The sequence below is a fragment of the Apis cerana genome, linkage group LG6 (assembly GCF_029169275.1).
Source record: "Apis cerana isolate GH-2021 linkage group LG6, AcerK_1.0, whole genome shotgun sequence".
NCBI classification, from domain to species: domain Eukaryota; kingdom Metazoa; phylum Arthropoda; class Insecta; order Hymenoptera; family Apidae; genus Apis; species Apis cerana.
The window spans coordinates 8,649,009-8,674,592 of record NC_083857.1 but is presented as its reverse complement, the minus strand read 5'-3'; the positions used below and the strand labels follow the sequence as shown (position 1 = coordinate 8,674,592).

General features: G+C 37.4%; 3 protein-coding genes and 1 long non-coding RNA gene across 13 annotated transcripts in view; 2 read left to right on the top strand and 2 right to left on the bottom strand.

Moving 5' to 3' along the window:
• Positions 1–514: 514 nt before the first annotated feature.
• Positions 515–3,120, bottom strand: LOC107993773 (protein regulator of cytokinesis 1-like). The gene has a single exon (XM_017050386.3). It carries the CDS (start codon positions 2,854–2,856, stop codon positions 919–921), a length of 1,938 nt encoding a protein of 645 aa, XP_016905875.1. The 5' UTR covers positions 2,857–3,120; the 3' UTR covers positions 515–918.
• LOC107993774 (probable deoxyhypusine synthase) lies at positions 939–6,161 on the top strand. 2 transcript variants are annotated; one of them, XM_062076248.1, is made up of 7 exons: positions 939–1,046; positions 4,683–4,957; positions 5,029–5,247; positions 5,324–5,516; positions 5,655–5,758; positions 5,833–5,958; positions 6,033–6,161. In XM_062076248.1, the coding sequence occupies exons 2-7, from the start codon at positions 4,790–4,792 to the stop codon at positions 6,129–6,131; spliced, it is 909 nt and encodes a 302-aa protein (XP_061932232.1). In that variant the 5' UTR covers positions 939–1,046; positions 4,683–4,789; the 3' UTR covers positions 6,132–6,161. The 2 variants fall into 2 exon arrangements, with proteins under 2 accessions (XP_061932232.1, XP_016905876.1); XM_017050387.2 differs by lacking the exon at positions 939–1,046 and adding an exon at positions 3,807–4,569.
• Positions 5,552–18,527, bottom strand: LOC114576974 (uncharacterized). Of its 2 annotated transcripts, none has more exons than XR_003696592.2 (3): positions 18,181–18,527; positions 16,922–17,310; positions 5,552–6,736 (listed from the first exon to the last, which is right to left on the bottom strand). It is a non-coding gene; the product is annotated as an uncharacterized LOC114576974 (long non-coding RNA). The 2 variants fall into 2 exon arrangements; XR_003696593.2 differs by lacking the exon at positions 18,181–18,527 and adding an exon at positions 17,384–17,466.
• LOC107993776 (ecdysone-induced protein 78C) overlaps positions 6,620–25,584 on the top strand; it is a 137,123-nt gene continuing 118,158 nt past the window's right edge. For 4 of the 8 annotated variants that reach the window (XM_017050389.3, XM_062076242.1, XM_028664794.2 and 1 more), the window contains exons 1-2: positions 17,023–17,164; positions 21,731–24,243. In XM_017050389.3, coding sequence (XP_016905878.1) covers positions 23,961–24,243 — 283 coding nt within the window. In that variant the 5' untranslated portion in view covers positions 17,023–17,164; positions 21,731–23,960. Of the gene's footprint in view, positions 6,762–7,987; positions 8,147–11,204; positions 11,288–17,022; positions 17,165–21,730; positions 24,244–25,584 lie in introns of those variants that run through there. The other 4 variants (XM_062076244.1, XM_017050390.3, XM_062076243.1 and 1 more) reach the window with 2 other exon arrangements.

Sequence of the window (25,584 nt, the reverse complement as noted above, 5' to 3'; positions counted from 1 at the left end):
AAACGAGTTTTTTTTACACAAATTTCTTTCATTTTATTAAATGTAGGTTTATAAATAATATTTTAATAAATTGTTAGACAAGGTATAAAAATTATAATATAAATATAAATGTTTTAATATACTCTTTTTCCATATATATATAAAAATACATTAATTCTGTATTACATTTTTTCATATAGTTCGAAGTTTCGGATATTTATATATCTACGTATTTTTTTATTAATTCTTTTGTATTAATATCCAAATAATAAACTCATACGAATTCAAGTAAACAAATTACTTTCCAGATAAAAATTTAATAAAAATAAACAATAGTTATAGCAAAAACTGTGGCCGATGCTCACCGACACATTTTATTGCAATATGCAATAATATTTCGATTCTTTTAATCGGCTAATAATTAAAATCATCTATTACACGATATTGATTTTTTTTATTTTCGATGACTCAATTTAGTTAATAAGGTATAATATTATAATCAATAAATTTTAATACTTTGAAAGAAATCATACAATTATATGTCTGTATCGTATATGTAGAAAATCGATAGTTTATTTACTTACAACATTTTATGATTTCATAAATTTAAAACGTATACAATAATATTTTATGTTGTAATTCATACTGAATATATATGCATAAAATGCATTACAATTAATATCAAAACATGAAAGACATTACCAACAAAGTAGTAATATAATATAATATGAATTATTATTCTTTCTAATAGAACATAAATTATCAAATATTATGGGATATTATTATTTTAATTAAATAATTAAATTCTATTAGAATATTTAATTTGTTATTTAATTTTTTTTAATAATTAAGATATTGTTTGTTAATAAAATTAAGATATTTAATAGTTTCATTTATCAATTATATTAATAATTATATAAATAAAAATTTTATATTACTTCAAAAAATTATAGGTAAAGGTGTTGATACAGTAGCAAGTCTTGATGAATGTGCAATTCTTGGACTACGAGGCGATTTATGTAATTGTGATTGTGATAATTTTGGAGTTGTTGGTGTAGTTGTTAATGGTAAATTTTTTCTTAATGGCTTAGCAGGTGTTCTCACTGGTTTGGATTTTATTTTAGATTTACTTGCATTTGCTAATACTTGTTCTGGTAATAAAGAACTACGTAATTCTTTTTTATCTTCTAAATGTTCTTTAAATTGACTATATGTTGTATCTGTAGCAGTTGAATTATGTGACATAGAGTTTTCTTTTTTATTACTATTTTTTATATGTAATATTTTTTTAGGAATTTTTCTGCTTCTTTTAATTTTAGATCCACTTCCCCCTATGCTTATATTTCTACGTTTTGCAGAAGTATTTGGAGATGGACTAAATAAAAGTTTTCTTTTTGATGAATTAATTGGTGTATGACGACGAGTACTTAATATACCTGGTGTTTTTTTGGATGAATTTGAAATAGTTTTTTTAGAAGCACTTAATGTTGCTTTCTTTATTGATTTATCTTTTCCTTCTTTTCTAGCCTTTTTTATTGTTTCTTTCTCTTCATTTAAATGTTCCCATGATTCTTTTAATAATTCTTCTACTGACATTCCATTAATAGTAAATACTTCTCCATGTATACTTTCATAATCCTTTATTAAATTTCTTAATTGCTCTTCTATTTTTGGCAACTTTTTTTGAATAGTTTTACGTTCCTTTTCTTCCATTAATAATTGACCACCACGATTATAAAAACGATCTGGATCATTTGCACGTTGTAATAATTCTTTCATTTTTGTCCATAGATTATCACGTTCTTGTAAAAGTTCAAATATAGATTTATTAGTCTCATAAAATTCTTGGATTCTCTTTACTTCTAATTCATGTAATGTTAATAAATCTTCTGTATATGTATGAGAATTAAAATGTATAAATTGTCTTCTTTGTTGTTCACTAAATTTACATAGATCCCATAATTTAACCAGCTCAGATCTTACTTGTGATACATATCTCGCAATATTTTGCTTTCTTTTTTCTTTACAACGTTCTAATTCTGTACTTAATGCATTTATAGTTGCTACGCTATATCCTATATAACTATTAAGAAATGATTGACAAATATGTTCTGGTTCATCCAGATATTTCCATAATGCAATTAATTCTTGTTTAATATCTTCTACATGTTCTTTCGCTGTATCCACTTTATGTTTAAGTTCATCTCGAAATTCTTTTAATTTGGTCATATTATTACTGGTAAAAACAAAATCTTCACTATTTTCATACACTAAATTTTCAAAATTTGTTGATGGTGAAATGCCTAAATCATCCATCATTCTAACAATTGCTCTACGCATTTCATTAAAAATAACTTCTAAACGATTTTTTTCACCTTCTTGTTTATCAAGATAAAGCTTAAAACTATTAAGTTCCTCTTCTGAAGGTACTTTGTCTTCTATATTAATTGGCTGAGTACCTAACATTTTACATAAAGATCTTTCTTTTGTAAGTAGTTCTCTTAAATGTGTTATTCGTTGTTCCTTACAATATTGTAATTTATGTAAATCAGTGCGCAGCACTTGTTCTACTTCTTTTAAGGGTAAATCTTCATATCCAGCAACCATAACATTAGTACCTAATTCTTTTGCTAAAGTACCAACTTGTTCTATTAACTCTCTAATACCAACTAATAGCGTTTCTTTTTTATGTTCTGATTCTGAAACCATTTCGCAAAATAGATCGTCTATATGATTAAATGCTTGTTCGCAATATGTGGCACGTACTTCTTCGCTGAATCCTATTTCTTCCCATATTTTATGTAATTGAGACAATGTACTTTTAAGTTTTATAACAGTCTTCTGTATATTTGGTTCCCATTTATTTAAATCAGCCATTTTTGGATTATATTTTTTAAATGTATATTAAAGAATAATGCTTGGTGTTTAAAACAAAAACTTTAATGAACTCGCGTTACATCCACTATTTACGAAAATAAAATAAACTTCATACATCGAGACACGATTAACCGTTGTTCTTTTGAATTCATAATCTACAACAACGCCACTCACCTGTCTTATTGAAACTACTGCAGAAGTATATTTCATTTAATAAATTGAATCACCGGAAGTAAATAAATCGTACATATAATACATATAACCTCAGTTATTGACTAACTAAAATGTTAATAAAATTTATTATTGTGTAAAATAATTATAATTGTCAATTTTAGTTTTCGTTATACTAATATATATATTCATAAAAATATGTTTTTATTTAAAAGCTATTTTTATCATCAAGTTTAATTTTTTTTATTTTAATATAGAAATTTTATGATATTTTAATAATATTTTTCTATAAAAAATTTATAATAATCAAATAAATTATTTGTAACTTATGTATTGGGTTTAATACTTTTGAAATTTACTATATGAATTTGAGCAGAAAATTATAAATGTTTTATATTATATATGTTTAATATTTGTAATTATATAATTTTATGCAATTACAATTATTTTATTAAATATGTAATTCATTTGATTTAAAAAATTTATGATTTTTTATATTATTTATTTAAAAAAAATAAATAATATATTAATATTTATTTATCAAAAATTAATAAATAATATTTCGTTAATTTATTTTTTCTCTATTATTATAAAATTTAATAAAATAATTTTCATTCTATTATAATAAATTTAATATTGGATGACTAGGTAAATATTCAAATTTAAAAATTTATCTTAAAAAAAGCTTGAAACTTAAAATTGCGAAAATAATTCAATCAAATTAAAAATTTTCCTACATAATAAAATTATGAATGTAATCCTGACTGTAATTCTGTAGATCACGTGATTTTGTTTACATCCGATAACTCGATTCAACTAAAGTATAAAAAATTAGTAGAACGAATGTAGATTTAATTGTTCTATCTGACAGATAATCCATTGCATAAAAATTGATATTAATTGAAAATAATCCATTAAAAAACTAAATTATATTAATCAATATGATAATGGACTAATTAAAACAAATTATTTTGATTTCGAATTATTTCATTAGTTTATAATTTTTCAGTTAATCATCAATCATCAACAAAAACTTGTATATCTAAAATTTAAATAATGATATAAATTGGAAATTGTTAATCAATTATTCATTAATATAAAAATTTATCCAGAGAAAGAAGAATACTTTTTATATGTAGTTATTTTTTCTAAATTTTCATAGCATTTTATAGAAATTGATATTAATATAGGAAATCAATTAATTTTTTAAAATATTAAAATTTATGTATATAAATATTACAACAACTGTTCAATTGTTAATTTATTATAAAAAGCATTGCTTTTTTTATGTGTGAATAAATAGTATTATAAATTTTGATTTCATATTAGGTTATGTTAGGTTATAATGTATATATTATAAGAAGCATTTCAAAAATAAGATAATATATATATATATATATGTAAATTTAATTTAAAAATAGAATAAATCTGATATAAGAATGAATGATACACAAAGTTCACAGGATAAAATTCCAGAAATTGTTAAAAATGCTGTATTAATGCAAAGTTCTCCTATACCAATAGGAACACCTGTTGTGAAAGGTTGTATAATTTTTTTGTAAAATGAGAAATTTAAAAATTTAGAATAATCAATAATTAATATAATTTACAATTTAATTTTCAAATAATAATAATATAATATCAATATATTTCAGGATATGACTGGAATAAAGGAATTAATTATCATGCTTTATTTGAAACATATAAAAATTCGGGTTTTCAAGCAAGAAATTTTGGTTTAGCAGTGGATGAAATTCAGAAAATGATAAATGCTAGAAATATTCCTCTTGAAGATGATCAAATTGATACTTTAGAAGAAGATAAATTTATAAAAAGAAAGTCTTCATGTACAATATTTTTGGGATATACATCTAATATGGCTTCATGTGGAATTCGAGATACTATAAGATTTCTTGTACAGCATAAAATGGTTAGTTAATATATTTGAAAACTATATTCAATCATAATTTAAATATCAATAATTATACATTTATAATTCAGATTGATTGCATTGTAACTACAGCAGGTGGTGTAGAAGAGGATTTGATAAAATGCTTAGCACCAACATATATAGGAGATTTTCATTTAGAAGGAAAAAGTCTTAGACAACATGGTATCAACAGAATAGGAAATCTATTAGTACCTAATAATAATTATTGTTTATTTGAAGATTGGGTCATACCTATATTAGATGAAATGTTAACTGAACAAAAAACAAAAGTATGATTTAATAAAAGAAAATTAATATTTTTTTTTTTTACAAATTTAATATTTGAATATATAATTTTTATAATAGGATATACTTTGGACACCATCTAAAGTAATAACAAGACTTGGTGAAAAAATTAATAATGAAGATTCAATATATTATTGGGCTGCAAAAAATAAAATTCCAGTATTTAGTCCTGCTTTAACAGATGGGAGTCTTGGTGATATGATGTATTTTCATTCTTTTAGGAATCCAGGCTTAATCATAGATATAATTTCAGGTTTTAATTTATTGTTGTAAAATAATAATTTCAAATTTTTATATATGATTTATTTTTTTTTAATATATAATAATTTATGATTTATTTTATTCATTAAATAAATATTATTTATATATTTAAATGCTAATTATATTACAGACCTTAAGAGATTAAATACAATGGCTATGAAAGCAGTGAAAAGTGGCATGATTATTATTGGAGGTGGTGTTGTAAAACATCACATTTGTAATGCAAATCTTATGGTAATGAAAAAAAAAAATAAATATAAAAAAACTGTGATAATGAACTGATTTAAAATAAATAATTTATTTTTTAGAGAAATGGTGCTGATTATTCTGTGTTTATTAATACAGCTTCAGAATTTGATGGGAGTGATAGCGGTGCTCGTCCAGATGAAGCTATTTCATGGGGTAAAATTCGAATGGATGCAAAACCAGTTAAAGTAAGAATATTTTTGTGAAACATATTATTCAAAATGAATAAAATAGATTAAATTAATATTCATTAATATTTTAGATATATGCAGAAGCTTCTCTTGTGTTTCCATTACTCGTAGGAGAAACTTTTGCTCGACATTATCATTCAACAAAAGAAAAAACTATTTCGGATGTTTAAAAAGAATTAAATAAAAATAAAAAGAAAATATGCGATTGCATTTTCACTTTCCTATATATATAATATATATATATATATATGAGTAATTTCCAAATTGAAATTTTTAATTTACAATTTGTATTATGTATACATAATATCAAATAGCAAAATTTTTTCAGTTATATAAAAGTTTAAAAAGTATATTTTAAAGGTACAGCGCCTGCGCGATGATAACGTTCCTGCGCGGCAGGTGTTTGCGGCGCAGGGTTAGAGGCGCCGAATAGTGGTTATCTACGGTGGGGGTAACATCATTTGTCAGTTGTTTTCCGTAAGTCCGCGCTCGTGGACGGGCGCATGAAACCAACCCCCAACCCCTTTATCAAGCTTCCCGATTTTATGGTTTCTGCCCCCGTGGAATTGGACATTTAGAGACTGGCGGGTCTGACAAAATCACTTATTCTCCATATAATATCCCTTTTAATTCCTATTTTGCTATTCTCGTTAAAATAATTCTTCGTTAATTTCCAACGTTCGCATTGATCCGTCATTGTCGGTATGAATGATGATGGACGTGGAGGAGACCAATACCGCGTCCACTGCAAGTTCCTCACCAAGACCCTCCAGTCCTGCAGCAGATTCGACTTTTATCAGGTAAGAATTCGGAGTTTCGTGTTTTTCTTAAGGTTAGGCTGAGCACTATTTGAATGATCCCATACGAAGAACTATTCAAGAATTATTCAACAGTTGTTACCAAATGTATAACTCATTTAATATAAAATATCGTTTATTCAGTGTGTAAAGTGCATAATGTAAGTATATTAGGTTATGTATTCATCTGTTTGAAATGAATTTTAAGAGAAAGATACATTACGTATATATAATATATATATATATGCATTTAAAAAAGGCATTTGCAATTGGAAGAAATATATTATAATGGCGGTAATATTTAAAAGTACTAAATTATTTTTCATATTTCGAATTTTTTTCATATAAGTTTAGTATAAAATTAATATATTATTTAATATAAGAAAATAATGTTTCATACATTATAAAAAAATTTTGTTCTTTAAAATCGTTATATTACTTATAACTCAACAAAATTGCACGAAATTTTTTAAAGAGTCTTTTTTACGAAAGATGATAGTGTTTCATACGATATCATGTTTTTGGAACCAATGCAATTGTATAGGTATCATTTAATAATGCAAACTTTAAGAGCATCACGTCTCGTCTCCGCATTCAGCCTTGTTTTTTTATTCAGCCTGTTTAAAAATACAAAGTCAAACATAACATTACTAAGACCCGTTGATTGATTTTTTCTGACCCATCAAATTCATATTTATGAACAAAATAATCCATGATATATTCCGAATTCTTACTAATATAAATAAAAATATTCAATAGTTTTTTACCATTCGTTTTATTTTTTATTTAATTAATTTTTATCATATAACAATTATTGGATATTGGAATATAGTCCTCAGTAAAATTAATAAAATATAAAATTAAATAAATTAGACAATCTAATTAAAATTTAATTATAGTGATCATTTATAATAATATTGATTGATTAAATTGATTAAAATCTTATACAATTATGATTCAATAGTTCCTTTTATTCGTTTATTTGTTTATCTAGAAAATTTGTTTTACCAATATTTTGAATTTTTGTATCGTATAACGAATTTAACGAGTTTCTCTTTTCTTATTTTCTTTTCATCATAAAATTATAATTGCCATCTATTCATTTATGAAATTAATCGCTGTTATTATGCGTTCGCGGAATATAACCAGTTTTGACGAGACGCACGAGTTACGGTGAAAAGGTTCACGGAAATGAATGTGACATTTTAATTTGAGTAAAATTTTTGCAGGTCGGGCAAGTTGATTTCGACGTCTTTGGTCATTGTTTTTAAACTTAAGCAGTGGAGAAGGTCTCAGCAACCGTTAAAACCTCGTTCGTGGTTTACAGTGCGTGAATAAAGAAATTTAATTGAATACATTGTGCCCGGCACGAAAGAGAGATCGGATAAGTGAGTTTTAAAATAAAAATTATACGTTCCTTTTCAACGTTCAATATATTTCTACAATTCAGTCAGGGAAATGGAAATCGAAATATTGTTGATTAGAATGTGTTAATACGTTTTTTCCGCTTTTTCGAGATTGGATCAATGAGCACATAAACGATGTTATTTTTTCACACAGAACGTACACGTGTACTCATTATTTGTCATGAACTTATCTTCTTTAATTATCGTTATGCGTCACATTTCTTGAAAGTGATATGAAATGGATGTAAAAAAAAAAAAAAAAAAAGAAAAAAAAGAAACGAAGAAAGTAAGAAGAAAAAAAAAATAAAAGTTTTATCAAATTCTAATGTCTAAATTAATTTTCTTTATTTACAATAAAATGAGAATTGCTTTGTTTGAATATATAATGTTTCGAAGAAATTATATGTGCACAAAATTTTGTTCGAAAAATCGATATTTCACATACACCGATTCAATAGACAAGAATATTACAAACATCTTCTTAAGCGTGTATTAATTATAAATATACCATTTATAGATTTCCTTGTATAGCGATTTTTTTGATTCTGATTTTTCTGATTTTTATACCGATATCTAGTTCTAACTTCCCCTTCTCACGTTTAATTTCTTTTTTATTTTTTTTTTTTTTCCTTTTCGCTGTACGAAAATTCATTTCCATATCTTTTCGTGCCATCTGCTCATCGTACGATCCTTATTTCAAAATGAAAGTTCCCTCCAAGCCGCTCAATGTATTTACGATGTTTCTAACTTCTTTTTTTCCTTTACGGGCATACTTTCGGCACAAGTAATTACCGTTAACTATGCATCTAAGCGGAGAACTTGCGAGAGATTCTCTGTTTTTCCACTTTCTCGAAGTGTAGCAATCGTTCATTATGATCTTCTCTTATGATTTACTCACAGAGATCATTCATTCACGAAGAATCTTTATTTCTCGTATTTACATCAAATACACGATAGCATAATAGATTTCGTTCTAACGTTTCGCAACGAGTCTTTGATTTAACATTGTATGAAAATTAATCTTAATTCTTCTTTCATTATGCGCGCACAACCGGAAATTAAAATGCGAAAACTTGCATTAACGCGTAATTAGGTTTATTCGTCTTGTTTCAAAGTAACTTTGAACAGATACACGAAAACATCCTTTTTGCGCTAGATTAAAAAACAAGAGTTGTTTGTAATAGCAATTTCTTTCCAGGCCGGGCTTCTCCTCTTTGCCGCTCTTTTATATCTCGTATCGGTTACCTGTAATATCTTTGACTGGGACCTAAATAATGATATATTATGCACGTCTTCTTATATCTTCTTATTACCTCAATTTTATGTATTTAAACTCGTTAATAGCATTTAAATTCATTAGAGATAATAATATTTTAAAATCGTCGATCATCTAATTTTCATTTTCATACATAATGTAACGTTTCCTTTTCATCCTTAATAAATTATTAAGAATTTAATCATATTTTACGGATATTCCCTTTTGCTTTTTGAAATGGCTCGACCGATTTTTTAACATTTTTATACGTCGATCACTCTCACGATTCAATTTACCCCTTGATAACATATCGACTCCATGTTGAAACATTTATTTCTTCACTTGAGATCAAAATTTCAGATCCAAATATCTATCCAAATTTTTATTCAATTTTCCTCGAAATGATACATATCCTTCATTCCCGGATCCCGCATTCGAAGCTTGGATCACGCGTGATTTAACCACCTTTTAGGTACGGATATTTTCGTCCGACCCACTTCATTCTATTCGAACTCGGAGCGCAATTATTATCGACGACACTCGGAATACTGGTGCAGCACCTACACCATCATCGTGTACGGTTTCTGTCATCATCGTCGCGCCTCAAAGCGGCCGCGGAGGGGGAGGAGGGGGGTATTGGTTGCCGCTCGATAACGCGTACTCTTCGGCTTCCGAAATAGGAGATCTATTCATAGAGGTAGCTGCTTCCCTTTCCAGATGCAGGGCGAGGGGAGGAGGAGAGGGGGGAAGGAGGAGGGAGAGAGGGTGCATGTGTCGATCCGGTGTCCCATCCTCTTAGATCTATCGGTTATTGATGGACTCTGATCCTCTTTGAACGGGAGACTCAAAGACGTTCCCCTGGAAAATATTTGCGCCAAGAGTTTTCCAATCTGGTCTCAGATAATTCGTCTAATTCGTGACAGTTGATGGTATTGGCATTAATCTTCTATTGTGCGTTTAGCATTTTTAAAATGCGATAGAATTACAACAAGTTAGTTTAAGAAATGGTCATATTAATATGGATATCTAAGAAGAATAAAATTGCATTGTATCGTCGCATGTCACAATTCTCTAAGTTTGTTATCCTAGATTTCGTATAATAATCTTCTATTATACGTAACCACTCTACACTATCGCCGTGTATTAAGATAAATGTAAAATTGAAGTATCAGAAATTCAGTACGAACACTATTTTCCGTTGATCAAACGTTTTTAATACAGCTCTTTCGATTTATTTAAGACACAGGAAAATCCTTTATATTTAGCTCGTGGAAAAAACACGTTGATCCACGTTAATGGATCCTCAAACGAATCGAAAACGCTCGTTCGAAAATCGCATTAAAATCACATGCCATTACACGATCTCCTCCCTAGTCCATTCGACCCTGACAATTGGTCCCCTGCGTTAATCTTCGACTTTCTCTCCCTCTCTCTTTCTCCCTCCCTTCTCCTTTTGGTCCATTTTCATTTCGGTTGGCTTAAGGCAAACGCGCGTTCCACGTGCAAATTGAACTAAAAACTAGGTCAATCCTGATTGCTCGGATGGAGTCAGGGCCGTAGTCAAAGGATCTCTCCCCTCGAACTTCGTGCGCGATAAGGAAGATACGCATCCGTGGACAAAAACGAAGGATTTGAAACGACCTTGGTTTCGTGAATTCTCTTTTCTTTTCTTTTTCTCTCTCTTTTTTTTCGCTTCGCGTCGATCTTGCACTACTTTCAACCGATCTCCACCACCCACCCCCGCGCTCTATTCGATTGAATACATAATAAATGTTTCCATTTCAGCGTGAAGAGGGAGCCAAGCACGGAAGAACCCAGCAGCCCTCTCGAGGCAACGAGTCCTGCTTCTATCCTGCGCAACAACAACGGTGAGTCTTTATTATATATGATCCCGCGGCCTCCCTGGTCCAATTTAAACCACCGGTTATTTCTTCTCGTGCTCGCGGAGCTGGCTAAATGAACGCTGACTCGCGACCTATTGTGAAGACCTTTGAAGAAGGAAAAGAGAGAAAAAAAAAAGGTTTCAGTCTTCGTTCATCAAAAGTAACTACCTCTTTAAGGAAAAACGTTTGTTTTAAATTCCGTTTATCCATGCCTCTCGACGAAGGATTTCGTGGAATTGGTTTGAGATGATGCATTATACAATAAGGAGTAGAATAATATCCGCAGAGGAAAATTATTATAGTTAGAATTTTAGAGGGAGATCATTTATGGAATAATCGCGGCTCAATTTGTCGAAGCGCGGTGTGAATTTCCTTTCAAATTTGTCTCGACGTTTACCTCGGGGTAGCAGTGGCTGTTGCAACTCGCGAATTGATCGATAACACCTGTAACGCTTACCCAGTTCCTCGAAAGCGAGGAGCACAGGTTTCCAACCGCAAACAAAATTTCGCATTCTCGCGTCATCGCGTTCGTGGATTCGAACGGAACGGAAGAGATCCGATTTTTAACTTTCTGTCTTTGAACCTCGGACTTTGCCCGCTCGCCACGGTCGAGCAAATTCGAGATCGATGGAATTAAACGTGGAATTAGCCGATTATCGTTTGCAAGTTAATCGGCGAGATACGATCGGCTGGAAAATCCATCCCCTCGGTTTTGATAAACGGCCGTGCAATTTCGATTTATCGGCCTTGATTCCCGAATTATAGAATTCAGGCTCAACGACGGATTAATAACCACCCGTATTCGAGGGAAGCGTGAGGGGGGAGGGGGAGGTCTAACAAGTGTACTCAAAGCTCGTTCATCCGTGCTCGACACACGCGCACGCACACACACGCGCACATTCGAGCAGATTCATCCCCGATTCGTGCGTGTATCACGACCCAGTTTACCACTTGTGAAGGCAGTTGCTACTTAGCTTCTTAGCCGATTAATCCAAATCCAATCGAGATCTCTCTGCACTGCACCTCCTCTCCCTGTATAATATCCTTCTCGCGGTGATAATGGAGGTAAACGGAGGGGTGGGGGTTGAAGAATGAGAACCGCTGGCCGAACCGGTGTGGGATGAGACTCCAGCTGTAGCCGGCGTTGGATCGATTCAAAAGCGGCAGCAAAGCGCCCCACCCTATTATGTGTTTTCTTCAACCCTCCCTCTTACCAATCCCACCTACCTCTTCTGCTATCCCAGCTCTCTGCTACTTTTCGCGCTAAACCCCCCAAATCCCCTCCCCCCTCCTCCTCTTACTCCTGTTCCAACCCTCCAGACACGTACGTACCTCTCCCCTTGAGCTTTCTTCTCACCCCTCTCCCCTCACCCCTTTCTTTATTCTTCCTTTTATGCCGAGCCGGAAGATTCTGGCGACCGGAAGTTCCGCTCTTTCGACCCGCGGTAATTGAATCTCGGTGTTTTTCTTTCTTTCTCTAGTTCTCTCCCTTTCCCTTTTCGTTTTTCTCTTTCCCCGTTAAAACTGCACCCTCTGCCGCGCTACCTCGAGCATCCCTACTTCTTACAATGAAACACGTCGTTCATTCAAGGAATTTCTCGTCGGAAACGAATATTCGAGACGGTTGTCGAGAATTTTTAATTTAGGGATTTTTTTGTTTGGAGGAATTTGGAAGATAGAGTGATTCGAGGAGGAGGATCGTTCGATCGTTCGATCTTCGTATCGGAAGTTGTTATATATCCGATATAAATTCATTTTCAGGCGTTTTAGAGTAAAATTCTCGAGTGTCGCTCTTGTTTTACTGTTTAACAGTCGCGTAGTTGTCCACTTTTTAACAGAGAGTTGTCGATAGTTTTAGACTCTCGAAGAATTTTATTTCTTAATTCTTTTCCGTTCGTTCGTTTCATCCAATTATCGTTTATCATAAAATCTAACAGGTTAAAAATAATTCCGTTCGTAAACTGTTAGAGAGTTGTTTCGGAATTAATCTAGGGATATTTTAGGATTTTATATCGATAAACTCGCGCTCAGTGAGTTTCTTCCGCGTGTTTGCGATCATTCGGCACCCTATTCCCGTAGGTTACGAGGGATTTGCGGCGAATTTATTTTCACTGCGCGAACGCATAGCCGAGGGTAATTGAATATGAATAAAATAGATTTAGCGAGCAAGCCGGATGCGCCGTTGCATTACCTGCGCTTTCGATGTTCGTCACGAAAATGCGGAGACCGCATCCGGAAAATAAATGTTGCACCCGTGTTGCATCCGGGTTAGAAACAGTTGAAATTTCGAACGTGCTTCGCTTTTTTTTCCGCTCGTCAACCATCCCTGTCCCCGGAATTTTTCCGAAGGGATTTCTCCAAAGTGAAATGGACGACCATTTGGACGAGGACTACTATATATTCTAATGATATTTTCAAATTTATTTTCTATTTTCAATTCAGTTGATAATTCGAAAACAGGCTTAAATATATACATATCTACGAATTCTCATTTTACACTTACGAGAGCGAATTTTTCATATTTTAATACACAAACACTTTGCGATCAATGCGATTTAGTCGACATTTCTCCCAGGAACTCGCACATTAGGCCGTGTCAAAAAGAGACACTTATCGAGTTATTCGTGGACGAGGAATCCTTTCGACTCCTCGAACGAGTGTGCAATGCAATAGGCTCGATCGGATACCAGCAGCCCGCGTAATGTAACGTAAGTACAGAGCGAACCGATCTGTATATATACACGCGCGGATGTAACCGGTTTCCCAGGTTCATTACACCGAGTTGCGCATCTCCTTTCCCGACAAGTGTGCGGCCGTGTGGTCGCCGGCAGTCGACAGACTAGTTACTTACACGGGAACTTCATCCCTTTCTCGTAAATGTTGCCGTCGAGCGGCCATCTTCCTTCTCTGATCGAAGCACCGCGGTTCGATCAGGAAACACGCGGCAAATGAGAGGAGATAAGTCATCGAACCGATCAACGTCTAACTCGATCGTAACGCGTCGATCCCAGCCCAGCCTTTCCATGTTCCCATATACCCGATAACATCGCCCGATCCAACAACGCTCGGTCGATCGGTTTCCACGTTCGATACGTGTATATACGAGTTACGGACGGGCGACGACACTCTCGTATATCATACGAGATTCTCCCTTCTATAGCGCGAGTATATCATGGTATCACGATTTGAACGATAATAGATCTCGCGGTGTCGAGGGTGTGCCGTTCTCGTCTTCCATGTATTATTTTTCGCTTCTATTTATTCCTATTATTCTAGTTTTGTTTTCTGCAGAAACGTTTTGTTGAAAACGTGCTCGATGAGCATCGCCTTAGTTAATTCGCCTAATTGCAACCGCGACGTGATTCGACTCACGATCGGGATTCGCTTAACGAAGATTGTCCAAAGCGATTAAAATCAATTTTGAAGCCGGAAATGATCGCTCCTTTCAAGGTGGCGAGTCGCACTTGCCTAATTGAATCGTCAGAATTCGCGAGCGCGACGCGAGCGCCGCGCATCGCCTCCTCCACCCCCTCTTCCTCCCTTCCTTCACGCCCGCCCCTCCTCCTCCGCCAAAATTTTTGCAACCCCATTTCTTCGAGCTACCGCGTTCTCCATCTTCTCTCTCTTTCTCTCGTCAGGAACAATCTCCTTCCAAACCTGGTCCCCGTCGACTATTGCCCGCGGTGCATCGCGAAATCTTCCCTGTTTCCCACTCTTTATCTCCGCCGTTTTCTCGCCGCCCTCCCCTCGCTTCGACTTCACTGTCGTTGGTTCCGTCCATCTTCGTTGGTTTCACGCGTAGATGAGACGCATAAAGTGCCGGTACAAATTCTGTTTTAGCAGCGCGGGTCGAACGCACGGCCGACCGTTCGGCTCTCCCGGCACTTCTCGGTCAATGAACCGCGGGTTGCTGGCGAACCCAGTTGGTCCACTCGTATCCCCCACCCTGCCTTCTCACCGTGTGCCCTCCCTCCCCTCGCGAGCGCGCCTCGGTCCACGCTACCCCCACCGGCACGATTCAAACGACACGGCTTACCTTCGCCTCCTCTCTCTCTCTCTCTTTCCTTTCCCCTCATCTGGTGCACCTAAACCCCCACAAGCCCCTACCATTTCCAGAACTCACCTCCGACCCAGTCGCTTAATTCTTCCTTCTCTCTTCCTCTCTCTCACTTTCCCTCTACCACATACGTACGCTTCCCTCTCTTTCTCTCTCTGTTCCTTTCTCCCTTTTTCTCTTTCACTCGTCGTCTCACTCTCCTCCCGTACCACCTCTCCTCTTCCCCTGAACCCCTGTGTTACCGCATTACCATCGTTACCACCTCTTCCTTCACTTTGTACCACCACCTTTACCACCACCACCATCACTACCACCACTACCAACACCTCCTCTCCCTCCTCCTTCTCCTCCGCCGTCAACCTCGCCGTCTCCCTCGCCCCTCCGCGCGGTGGCACGCTCGCTCGCTCGCTCGTGATTCCCCTCTCCCGTAGCGAGCCGCGGAACCCCGCGTAATGGGCGAGCGTGGGGCTACGAGTCAGGCGAGTCGCGCAATGCCGTAACACGTACAACGGAACGAACGCCGGTTTTACTTACCTCACCTCAGGTAAGGCTTTGGCTGGCGCGCGCGAGGCTGCGAGCGGGCGGGAAAAAGATGGAAAGCGCGAGCCGGGCACGATCGAGCGAGAGGGATCCGCACCGGGGAGCGCTCGTTGGAAGGAAAATAGAGGAGCGACGGGGAGAGAGAGAAAGAGAGAGAGAGGGAGAGAAAGAGGGAAATAGGTAGAAAGCAGGCAGGGTGCGAGAGAGAGGGAGAGAGCCGGTTCGCGGAGACGAAGACAGAGCGCGGAGAAACACACAGAGAGAACTCGGTCTTGGCACTCGCACGAGAGCGAGCGAGTCGGCTCCGTATACACCACCGCGACTCGTGACAAACGCACGTGATCGTAACAGGGCAGCTCGCGGCTATTTGACCGGTTCCATCCCCTTTTTTTCGATCACCCATTCGTGTCTCCATCCCCCGCCCCCCGCCCCTTCGTTTACGAATTCGTTTCGCGAATATCGGTGGGGGTCCCGCGTTTTCCCCATTATTTTTCGCGCGCGCCACACCACGGACACCACCACCGTGGGATCTTCTTACCGACTCTGTAGCCGGTGACTGGAAGACACTTGCCGATCATCGATATACCCGCGACGCAACAGGTCGATCGAGTTCGAAGAGGTCGGTTCGATGACGACGCGCGACGCCATTATCGTCGATATCGTCGTCGTCATCGTCGTCGTCATCGTAGGTTGACGTAGTTATTGTTATTGTTATTGTTGTTGTTGTTTTCTCGCTTCGCGGTTCCACGCGCAGGGACAATGGCCGTAGTGAAAGAGATCGTTACGGAGGTCGAGTGACGTTCAGTGTGGCGGACAGAGTTCGTCTAAAGTGGACACGATTTCGTGTTTTCGGGTGATTGGGATTTCGCCGTTCCCCGCGAATCGCTCGTTTCCACCTTCTGCGAGGTGTTCATCGGTGTTCACGGTTGAAGAAGAAAACAGTTTTCGAAATATCGAAAGTTGGATTTTTCAAGAAGGGATAATACGCGCGTAATATTATGCGCGTAAACGAGGATTCTCACCTGATTTTTCCCCTGGATGACCGATGAAGGCACGCGAGTAGTCCGTGGGATGTGAACGAGGCTTTAAGCGGAACCAGTCACGGTCCGCGATTTCTGGCATCGTCGTTTCTTCTCCTCACCACGGTGGCATCGTCCTGTTATCCTGGAAGGACGAGGACGCTCCACGCCGTACGAAACTGTTCGCGATTGCAAGGAGATCGTGCGTGCTGGATGCCGGCGTGTATTCAGCATCGTCTCGTGCAGGTAAAACTCGTCGAGCGTGGCTCTCGCGCCTCTTCCCTTTTATTTTCGTATACGAATCGCATGCGCGGCGCTCGGATAATTGCCGAGGAAGTTGCAAACTTGCGAAGTTGCAATCGCCCGTTGTGTGTTTTTTCGCCTCGAATTATCTGTAAAAGTCTAAAATTTGGAAATTTTTCGAATTCGTGTGAATAGAAGTAAATGGAGGGGAAAAATATTTACATGTACATAAAGGAGAAGACGGAGTGTTGCTACGTATAAATCGAAGAAAGTGGAAAAATGAATGGAAACGAATAGAAGGATTTTTAGATAACGGAAGAAAGAAGTTACGTTTTCTCAATTCTTGCGTGATGGCACGCGATCTCTTTTTTTTTATTCCGATTTTTTCTCTAAATGCTTTCGAATGAACTTTTTTTTAATCGATATGTCATTCTCGCATCGGGTAAAAAGCTTCAGAAAACTTGAGTCCACCTTGGCCAGGTTACGTCACGCTCGAATTCCCTTTCGCGGCTGCGGAAAACTCGGGATCGAAAAGGGATATTTAAACTTGAGGAAGGAATCTGTTGAATATTCAGTACTCGATAAAACACCGACCAATCAAAATTAACAAACGGAGTAAAGAATATGATAGTCGCATAAAGAGTACCATAAAAATAAACGAATCACGCATAAACAATTAAAAAAAAAAAAAAAATGAAGAAGAGAAAAAATTAATAATTCAACTTAGAAAATTAGTTTTTTTCACCGGTACGGGCACTCGTACAGTTGATTTTAAAATATTCAGTTTTCTGAGCATTATTTCTAATGCTCTCTCTATTTTACTTTTCAACGTATGATTTTTCACCGTACATTCAATTACAAAAATAAACAATCAAACCCTCGTACCGTAATATAATAATTAATAATAAAACTACACCGCGTAAAAAATTGTCATCGACTTTTGCTTCTTTTTTACCGACAGTACAATAATTTTTCGCAAAATATATCGATTAAAAAATCGGCAATATACAATATAGTACTTTTGCGGCCAACTGTACGATCGAGGTCCAAGAATACACGCTTGTGGACGGGCTATCGCATCGGGGATCCGATTTTGATAACTCGAGGCAAGGTGAACGCACTGACTTGTGACGCAGATGGAACGCGGAACCGAGGCAGGCGTTGCAGGAGACAAATGACCGTCTGCGAGGCCGCGAAACCGCCATTCGGACCAGCCTTCTCTCTCTCTCTCTCTTTCTCTCTCTCTTTCTCTCTTTCTCTCTTTCTTTCTCCCTTTTTAAAGCGCGCCTTTACGCGACCGATTTGTCGGACAAGGGCTTCGTCGTGTGTGCGCGCGCGAGCGACCTCCTCCCTCTTCCCTGCCGTCCCTTCGCCCTTCCCCCCACTCCTCGACCGTCCCTACTCCTCTTTACCGTGCATCGGCAACCCTTCGATGCAAATGTTAATTCGCGATTACCGTTTTTGCTTCGTGCCAAATCGTGATTCACTCGATTTATAAATCATTCGCCGCGGATTATGCCGCGGGTAATGCATATCCCGCGGCGCGTACGCCTCTCTCTGGTGCACACACCGCGAGACTTTGAATCATAGCCTGGTAAATCGCGCTCGACCGTGATTTTCGTCTTCTTTGCGGCTTCTCTTTCATATGGAATACGGAAAAAGATTGTTGAGATACGGGGTGTAACGTAGAGAGTAGGCGGGTGGCCGCGAAACAGAGTCGTAATTTTGTGTTGACCGGTTGGTCGGTGAGATGTCGTTGCTTTCGTTTCGGACTCGATGGAGGCGATTGCGTTGTTGATCTCGTGGATATGGATTGACGTATAAATGGATATTGATTAGAGGAAAATGTAATAAATTTCGTGAATCGATGTAAAGCGATATCTAAAATACGAATGATCGGTTTCGATTTGTTTGGAAATGAAACAAGATATCATTTCTCTTATATCATTGGAAAATCTATCTAATGGTTGAAAAAGTAGAAATATTTGTTCTGTGTATTTTTATACCAGAAATTGATTTTATTATGTCGAAGTATGTGTGCAATGATGGAATTTAAAATTTTATGTTTATTTTTAGAATGTAAAAATTATAATGAAATTATGTTTTATGGTAGTATTATGTCATGCTAGATATAAATCACGTGTATTAAAATTTTTAAAAAAATTGCGTTAACAGTACAATAATAATATGTACAGTTTAACAAGTTTTTTTTTATCGCTGTCACAGAAATGTATACGTAATCTGTATTAATTAAAAAAAAATTAAGTTAACAATGTAAATGGTTTTTTAAATTTTGATAAATTAATAACGATTCGAATATTTTTTAAATTTATATTAATTTACATTAATAAAAAAGGATTATAATTAGAATTAAAAGCAGTAAATTAAATTAAAAATGTTTAATTTTATGATAAAAATATAGTTCAAAAACATCTAATTAAAAGTAATTTCTCATTAAATATACGAATGTATGATATAATTAAATTCTAATTTAATTTTTTAATTTTGATATAAATAGCGAAGCGATTTATTTAATTAACGATTTAAGGAAAGATTAATAAATTCGTTTGTTTTTTTATTTTAATAAATCCCAGTTTCTAATAGATTTCAATCGTTATATCTTTTGATTATTAAAAACATAAAATTTATTATTTTACGAAGACTAATCCTATCTTAATCTTTTCGCTCAACGTGTTACGATTGAAAGAATCCTCTTTTCAATTAGAATCGACCACAAATTTCAGATATTAATCTGTTGAAGAACGTTACTGGACAAAGTAATGATTCTTAAAGAGTTTAACGACGAAAAATCTAATAAATATGCCATTTAGCATTAAATTTTAAGAATTATGAAGAATTTGTTTATTATCGATTCACCATCTTCACCAAAAAAATTCTTTTCTAGCATAAAATTTGCATTAAAAATACACGATCAAACGATATCAAACGATCATTTGCAAATTAATTCTCCATCGATTTTTAACTTCGTCATTCTTGACCAAGAGAGATGTTTGAACACACACGCGATAAAACTGACATCACGGATTGAATTTACTTTAGTCGAAATCTATCTCATGATATAAGTGCCATATCGACCATCTTGGTCCAAGATACACACCGATTCACAATCTAATTCCGCGATCGAAAATTCGTTCTAAAAGCCAATTCAACGGTTCAAGCGAGAACGGGTTAATCGTTTGATCAATTTTCAACGAATTCTATTCCCATCCCTCGTATAAATTCGTTTCGAATTCGCATCACGCTCTTCTTCGTCCCTCCTCGTCCCGACGTGTGTCGTTCTCCTCGTGTTTCGAAAAAAAAAGAAAGAAAAAGAAAAAAAAAAGAAACTGATATTATACTTCGTCTCTCGACTCGTAACTACCCGATTTTTTTCCCGATGATGCGATGTTTATTATTTAAAAAAAAGAAAAAAAGAAGAGGGAGAGGAAAGAAGGGGGAGGGAGGGAAAAAAAAAAAACTCCAACTCGAGGAGAGGAGAAACATTGACGCGCGAATCGTTACGAAAATATTTGAGACTCACGAGCCGGCGTAACGAGGCTCGGTTAAAGAGAAAAACGGCGGCGAGGGGGGCGAGGGAGGGGGCGAAACGCGCGCGAGAGGGAGAGAGAGGGAGCGAGGAAAGGCGAAGGGGCGGGAAGGAGGAAGCGAGAGGCAGGTAGAGGAATCGCGAGGAGGAACGCGCAGGTGAGAAGGAGAGGACAAAGAGAAGGAGGGAGCAGGGGGTGGGGAGGGTTTGCGGCGGGTGGAAGGGGTTTGCGAGCAAGAGGAAGGAGGGACGAGCCAGAAGGAAGTCAACGTCCGAAGATTACGGCAATGACATTCGCTTTTTCTCACTCTCCTCCTCGTGTTCCTCTCTTGGCTTCGTTGTCTTTTTCCCTTTCGCGGATCTTTTCCTCTCTTTCGAGTCCACCGATCTCGCCTGCCTCTCATCATTCACTTTTCTTTCTCTCTTTTTTCACTTTTTCGCTCTTTCTTTTGCCGTTACCACTTGCGGAAAACGTCCTCGAGAAGAGAATAAAAGAAGAAGAAAAAGAAGAAGAGGAAAAAGAAGAAGAGAAGAAGGAGGAGGAGGAGGAGGAGGAGGAGGAGAAGGAAAAGAAGAAAAAGAACAAAGCGAAAAAACCTTTGATATTCGGCGAACGACGATTAAAACGATCGAATCGATCGATCAAAAGAACAAATTCGATCGATTCGGTTTCCTTTTCTTTCTTTTTTTTTTTTTCTTTTCTTTTCGGCCGGCTTCGTTTCGCGCCTCCGTTTTCGCGTAAATAAGTTTTTAAGATCACCGTTCGACGGAAGCGTTCCTTCGCAATATCCGTGACGATTCGCGCGTTCGCAAAGACGAACACCTTGGGGATCTAGTAAGGTAGAACGATCGATCGCGCATGCTCGAACTTCGCAGTTTATATTTATACACAGTGGCCAGAGAGAGGAAACAACAGAATGGAACGAAGTTTCCTCTTTTGTCGGACGCGCTTCTCGAAACAACGACGCTCACGCCCTTTTAGTTTTTCTGATTTTCGTTTCGTTTTGATTTTGTCTTTTCAGCGATGGATCACGCGAAAAGCCAGGGGACCACGGATCCACTGAAAATCGGCGGAAAAGGCCGTGCTTGCGTTACCCGAAAAAAGTTTTCCCCTTAGAACGTTCCATTGTGAAGGGGGCCGATTAAAAAAGGAAAACGAGAGAGAGAGAGAGAGAGAGAAAGAACGAGCAAGGGCTAAAAGAGAAGAGGAAGAAAAATATATAAACGTACACGCAGTTGTAAATAAAAGTGACAACGAAAAGATCAGAGAGGTGAAGAGAGAGGAAGGATCGAAGAAGAAAAAGGAACGACCGATCTCTCGATCTCGCGTAATAATAAAAAAAAAAAATAATGGGTTGAATCCTCGCATCGTTTTTCTTTTCCAAGATCCGAAGGAAGTGAGAGAGGAAAACTAGAAGGGGGGATAACGATGTCGATGAGAACATATCCTCGCACGAAGACGACACCACGCGTCTTCTCAAACAATGCTGAACCCTTTCGAAGATCGGGATTTCCACGGATTTTCGCAGCCCCCAGGCGAGATAGTTAATGAGAAGGGTCTTCTCATGCTGTTGTGACACGGTGTGCCAGTGAAGTGTGGATTTCTTTCCTTCTTTTTTTTTCACGTTTGTTCGCGCAATCGCGATCAGGTGCTCTCGCGTGTTACCGCGGTTGTTTCGCTTTTCAGTCGACGCGAGGGAGAAGAAAAAAAGAGAGATATGAAGTCTCGAGTCATAACCTTTCCAATTAAATCCGTGTAACGCGGTTCTTCTCTCGATCCGTCAACATCCGTTCTTCGACTTCCGTGTTCCCAACGCTTATTAACGAACGTGTATCCACCACCTCCTCTTCCTAATTCTTTCGATCTCGCGTTTTCTTTCGATACAGACCAACACCGCGACGCGTTACCATCATATTCTCTCCAAGTGTAAAAGCCTGTTGCTCGATCCGTTCGCGGAGGAAAATCACGACGAATTGGAAGAAGAGAGGAGCATGCGTGAATAAAAAAAATTCCATCGTTGGATCCTTTTTCCATCCACATATATATATATATATATATATATATCGAGGCACGAAACAGTTGGAAACGGTGAAATTCGTCGCGACACGATTCCAACGCCGTCCGTCGATAAGGATCGGGTGAAAATAGAAACGTGTCACGGTGAGCTTCATAAAGCATCCGCGCGTAATCGTATCAGATTGAATAATAGGCTGCTCAAGGCTACCGAAAAGCATTGCCCCCGGCCGGCAGCGTCTGGAGAATAACGAGAATCGTATGAACGGGAGCAACGCCTAATGTGTTCGAAGTCGCTTTTGAAGGCGAGAGATTAACAGATAAAACGCGCTCCGGTGGCCGCTGGCCGTGGATGTGCCAAAATTGTTCGTCAGTCGGCTGCGGGCAGCTTCATTGAGAATCTGGCCTGAGGAGGTAACGGCCACTGACCTCGTCGGCGTTGAGAACCGCTCGGAGAGGAATGCTTTCGCGAAACCGTAGCACCGCCGATTTTCTTGCGGACGCTTCTTCATCCTCCTCGTCATCGTCCTCTTCTTCGATATCGTCGCCTCCTTCGTCGTCGTGTTATCCCTCGTTCTCGCCGCCGAGCTACGATTGGATCGATTCGTGGGAAAGCAGGATGAGGATCGTTCGCTCGTGAAGTTTCGGGGAACTCGAGAAGCGAAGTCGACCGAGTGGAAATCGAAAAGTTTTGAAATTGGCCCGATTCGACGAGGAATTCGACGTGGATGTGTGCCGCTTTGTTCGTCGGTAAATTAGTGTGAGCCATCGTGGCGGGTACGGAAAGTGAGCCTACACGTGAACCCTCTTTTTCAAGACTGTTTCCTTTTCCTTTTTTCTTTCTTTTCCACGCTGCTGTGTGTTTCGTTTCTCGATCTCTGCTTCCGCAACTTTCTCCCAACTCGGTTTAACACGATCAACGATTTAAACCCACGCCTCACGTCGAGCCGTATTCGAAGGAGACAAGGATTGCTCTTGCATCTCGAGTCCTCCCGAGTCCTCGAGAGATATTTTTCGAAAGGAGGAATAAAAATAAGAAGGAAGAAGAGAATAGACAAGGGAAGAGAGGGATTAAGAAAAAGACGAGGGAGGAGAGGCATCTGTAAACGAAGGAAAGTGATCAGACATCCGAGCCGGACGCGAATCGAATCACGTAGAGAGTCGAGTACGCGAATGGTGACCGCAGTTGGCAGCGAGGTGCGCGATCGCCATCATCATCACCATTTCCTCTTCGTACAATGGACGTTTTCAAAATCGACCAGTCGCTGAGCGCGGGTCTGGGTAGCGCCCCGGCGCCAGACACCCTTACACCGGAAGTGTCGTTCGACGCCGGCAGTGAGTTCAATTTGAGCTTCTTCGACGGACCGGAGGAGAACAGCACGCAAGGATTCAGCGATCCAGGTTCCGTTGGTAGCGCCAGCGCATCGCCACCGCCTGGAACACCGGCCAGCATCCCTGTTAATCCCTCGAACGCCGCCCTACCGATTGTCCAAGTGCCCCCTGGCATCGTCATTAAGCAAGGTTTGTTTCATTTCGTTTTTTTCTTTTTTTTTTTTTCATCTCTTTAATTTCGCTTTCTCCATCCATTGTTTATCTTGCATTTTCTTTGATGATTATTCTTTCTCGTTCATTTTCTCTTCAGTTATCAGATTTTCTTTCTTTCTTTTCGTATTTGCGTACTGTTGCGAACCATTTTGGAGATTTCTTTTTTTTTTTTTCGCGTCGTGCGTTTCGTTTCAGAGAAGTTTCGATACGATTGTTTCCTTAAAGAGCACGATGTTTCGAGCGTGCTTTTCTTACGGTTTGGTAATGCCGCGGGTGAATACGGGTTTATGAAAGCGAGCGAAAGGGAAAGAAACAGCGTATCATTACGATGAATAAGTAATCGATTGATTTAAGGACCGCTTTTACGCGCTTACCAATTTAGATTATTATCCTTGGATCTTGTTTAAATACATTATCGAAACTATGATGCATGGAAATTATTTTGTTCACAAATTTCAAATATTTATATACTGCAATACGACATATATATATATATTTTATCATCGATCTTCAGACTCGTATCACATCGAGTTACAAAAATCTTTCTTCGCAATTGGCGAATGTAGAAAATTTCGAGGTTTGGCTAATTCACTAGCTTGAAACTTTCAATTGTTCTAACGATATCATTCCCTTTACAATTCCTCGCAATTGTTTATCCATCGATTCCATCGGCTCCCTTCGCCGAAGCCTCTCCGCTCTAAAGGTTACGATACAAATTGGAAAGGTCGGCGAGAGTATCTGGCAATATTCGCAATTCGTCTCGCGGCGAGCACAATGCTATCAGGCATATATATATACACACGATACAAATCCAAGGGAGCTTTGGGCTCGCTACCAGCGGCCTACCGATTTCTCTTTCAATTGAGTTTTCTTCCAACGTTCCCCATTGTTCGGAGGAAATATCGGATCGAAAACTGGTTTCTTACTCGGTCCCCGTCGTGAATCGAACTCTACTACCCCCAACCCCTCCTATTTACAAAGAGAATGGAGGGCTGACATTTCACTCGTGAACCAACGGTTCATATATATATATATATGTTTTCTTGTTCTTCTTCTTCTTCTTCTTCGGAGTCTCTTCACTGCGCAAAGACGTAGATCCATTGCCCTTTTGCCATCTCTTCGCTGGGAAAATGTGAAAATCGTATCGATCAATGTCTCGATGAAACAGGGGGGGATTGAAGAGAAAGTTGGAACAGATGTTTGAATTATTCGCATTGAAATTCGATCATTTGAGTTTACGGTTCGATGGAGAAGCGCGTAGATTGATAGATTCGATAAAATTTAATCGACTGGTTGTTATTTGAATCTTAACTGGTT

Bases quoted from the DNA above. Each gene is read 5' to 3' on its own strand.
- LOC107993774 (XM_017050387.2), top strand. From the start codon at position 4,467: ATGAATGATACACAAAGTTCACAGGATAAAATTCCAGAAATTGTTAAA. The intron at 4,570-4,682 runs GTTGTATAATTT...AATATATTTCAG, and splicing joins AGGAACACCTGTTGTGAAAG to GATATGACTGGAATAAAGGA. The intron at 5,248-5,323 runs GTATGATTTAAT...TTTTTATAATAG, and splicing joins TAACTGAACAAAAAACAAAA to GATATACTTTGGACACCATC.
- LOC107993773 (XM_017050386.3), bottom strand. From the start codon at position 2,856: ATGGCTGATTTAAATAAATGGGAACCAAATATACAGAAGACTGTTATA.